General features: G+C 55.7%; 1 protein-coding gene across 1 annotated transcript in view; it reads right to left on the bottom strand.

Annotated features, from left to right (window-relative positions):
- Positions 1-1,994: 1,994 nt before the first annotated feature.
- Positions 1,995-3,415, bottom strand: part of LOC104273057 (aryl hydrocarbon receptor-like) — a gene marked incomplete at both ends in the record, with an annotated part of 9,548 nt that continues 8,127 nt past the window's right edge. Inside the window, one exon of the mRNA XM_009868253.1 lies at positions 1,995-3,111. Within this exon, the coding sequence (XP_009866555.1) occupies positions 1,995-3,111 (1,117 nt within the window). The remainder of the gene's footprint in view (positions 3,112-3,415) is intronic.

Below are 3,415 nucleotides of genomic sequence, written 5' to 3'. Positions count from 1 at the left end.
GAAAACAGAGCGCTGAGGCATTTTGCAGTGTTTTACTTGTACTGGTTGGGCTGATGCCCAGAGGCAGCTGGCAGGAGAGGGAGCAGGTCTGCTCCTGCCCTACCATCCCCAGGGGTACAGGGGCATAGCAGTGGCTCCCTACAGACTCCCACACTTCCCCCAGGTCCTCTCTTGCAAACACCAACCCAACGCTTCATTGACAAGAGGCCAAAAAGCACACAGAGGGCCAGTGCGTCCAACCATCTGAGCTGGCAATAATTTTCATCTGTTAAACTGCTAACTGATCTCTGCAGAGCCTGACCAGGTATCGCGGCTCTGTGGCTCACTCGTGAAGCCCATCTGTAAATCACAGGCACCTGGACTGCATCTAAAGCAGCACCTGGGTCTTGCACCCTTGCTGCACTCCTCATGGCCAGACAAAAACACACCAGCCACAGGAGAGGGCCACCAAGCTCCAGAGATGTGTTGGAGCTGTCCTTCACTTGACCCTACAGGCTCCCAAACTCTTAGGCAGGCCCAGAGTGAAGCTCTTCAACAGAGCTAGAAGGTGCCTGGGGTATTGAGTTGGAGGATATTGAAAACGGGAGGATCTGAGTTGCAGGGTGTGGTTTTGGAGAAAAACCAGAAAATGCTTTGACAGCACCATTGGATTTACCCAGAGGTTAACACAGAGATCCCTGTGAGTCAGCAAAGCACATCTGCAGTAGCAGGTATCTGGCACCAAGGAAAAGGAACAAGCTGCCCTAGGGCCAGTAATCATGAGGGCAGGGCAAGCTGGGAGATGGGAAGACCCATCCTAGGCATCTCACCCTGCCTGGTGGTGCCACAGGCTGGGGAAACGTCACAGCAGAGACAGGCTCCTCTAGGTTCTGGGACCAGCTCTCCATGCTACCAGCCCCAGCCCAGAAAGGTGGTGGTCCTTACAGACACCTGCATCAGGGAGAAGGGACAGGCAGCTTTCACTCCCTAGAATCTTTCCCAAGCAGCCCCACTTGAGGCTGTTGGCCCCAGTCCCAGGGGAGTCCCTTGGAGGACAACCCTGAAGGGCACCACAACACTCAGATCCAGTGCTGCACACCTCGCCTTGTGATGCTGGAGGGCTAGCAGCACACAGATGGACTCTCAATACTCCTTTTGCACAGTCCAGGGGACACTTCCACAAAGACAAGACCTTATGGCACAAACCACCTCGTAGTGCTTTGTACCACCCATCAAAGCTTACCAGTGCATAGCTGCAAATTGCCAGAAGTGACAACTGAAGAAAAAATAAGGAAATTAGACCCGGAGACGGCCATCTTCTAAACAGAACCACCCACACTCTGGCCTTCTGCTTTTCAACTCCTGAAAAGTTCCTAAAAATCTTCCTTTCTGGTCATGCACCAGCCAGAGCAAGGTGATTCCTGCCTACCGATCAGGCAGTGCATGCCTCCCTGTGCTAAGACCTGCAGGAAATACCTGAACAGAAAACACGGAGCAAAAGAGCAGAGAAAGGCCCTTACCCTGTGCCTGCTCTCCTGGCTCAGCGCAGAGGTGTACGTCCCATAGGAGGCAACTGGAGTCTCCATCGAGCTGCCGATGCTCCCGAAGTGCCCCGCACCCAAGGTTGGAAAAGGGTGTTGGGGCACGGAGGGAATAGGGCTCAGCTGCTTCTCAGAAACAGGATGGTATGAGGAGGAGGGGAAAAAAATAGAGTATGGAGCCATCTCTTCTTGGGACTCACTGCTGCCTGCTGTTTCCATGCTGCATAATCCGTTCAGGTTAAAGTGTGCCGATGGCACACCAGCTCCTGGACCCAAGCAGCTCTGGTGCTGAGAGATCAAGTCTTGGCTGACGCCATAAAAACCAGACTGAGCCGGGGACCCCAGGAGTGGGGAAACATAGTCCTGCCACGGGCTGGGGCTGCTGCTGGGAAGCAGGTGTGGGGCAGCATTGGGGCTGTGGCTGCACAACCCGTTCATCCAGTGATGGTGTTTCGGCTGACGGGGTGGTCCCACACAGCCCTGGCACTGGCTGGGCAGGGAGAAGGACCGGCGAGCATCCTCTTGGGTGGGACGCAGGGCTGAGAAGTCACCCTCCAGCTGCTGAGCCCTGGGTGGCTCCTGTGGGCAGGGGGCTCCCGAGGGCGAGTCGGGTGCTTTGTCCCACAGGGTGCCCCGTCCCGGCGGGAGGAAGCAGAGCAGCCCTTCCTCCCCAGCTGGCCTCCACTGGGAGCCATTGGCTGTCTCCTCCTGCCCAGCGGGCTCCAGCAGCAGTGGGGGCAGCTGCCCCGGCACAGCGTGGAGGGGCTGCTCCCACAGCATAGCAGGGGGCTGGCCCAGGGCACTGCTGGGCTGCACCACATGCTGGGGCAGGTACCGCGAGTCCTCATTCTCCGCATGGGCCTGGTACGTTGTGGTGCCTCCACGTGGGCTCGGGGACGTTCCTGGCAGGGGACAGATCTGCTGTCCTCCCTCATGCTTGTTCACCAGAGTGGCGTGGATGTAGGACAGAATCTCGTTGCTGGTGAAACAATCGTTCAGGGATGGGGTGTGGTCGGGGTCCATATTGACCATCACCATTTTCTCATCCAACAGCAGGAGATCCAGGTCCTCAGCATTCAGACCCAGGCCCTCCAGTGCACTGAAGAGCTCATTGTTGGAACAGTTCTCATCACTCTTAATCGAGAGTGAGTCCAGGGTGGCCAACAGAGGGTCCTCCTGCTGCAAATCCACCAGCTCCTCTTTGAGGCTGTCTCCCCTTGAAGGAACTGGAGCAGCGTCCATACTCCAGGCATCTCTTCCTGCATCCAGCAACGACACGTCCTCCAGATTGCCCACCAAACTGCTGCTGAAGGAGCGGCTAGGTGTGGGAGCTGGGTGGGAGGTGTACGCTGCCTTTTCCTGTTGCATCACGGCGCCCAGCAGAGAACTGGGGTCAACACCATTCTTCTGGGAGCACCCTCCATGGCTGTGGGAGGTCTTCTTGGACTTACCGGTTTTCCCTTTGCTCTGAAAAGGGTCAGGGAAGCCCGGGAGAGGGTAAGCACTTTGGTATAAGAGCGCCTCTCCTGTAGCAAAGGTGAAGGGAAGATGCACGGACCGTTTCCGAAGGTGCTCTCCTCCTTCTTCATCTCTGCAGGGCAGGAAGAGGTGACTGGGGCTTACACATGCACAAACACACTCCACAAAGTGCATCTGCAATGGATAATCATGATTCCCGCAAACCAAAGCCCCTTTGCCACAAGCAGCAGAACCACACACATATATATATTTATATACAAATACACGCACCTCTATGTATACACTCAAGTAAACCCACACATCTTTAGCTTAACCAAGAGGATACTTAAAACATAAGAGCTCTGTCACATCTTTGCCCTTCTTATCTATGCTGCACCCACTCCTTTGGATGGGGATGTCAGGCTGCTGCCCTATAG

Source organism: Apaloderma vittatum, unplaced genomic scaffold (genome assembly GCF_000703405.1).
Source record: "Apaloderma vittatum isolate BGI_N311 unplaced genomic scaffold, ASM70340v1 scaffold7744, whole genome shotgun sequence".
In the NCBI taxonomy this organism is placed as follows: Eukaryota; Metazoa; Chordata; class Aves; order Trogoniformes; family Trogonidae; genus Apaloderma; species Apaloderma vittatum.
This window is presented reverse-complemented; position numbering and strand designations above follow the sequence as displayed.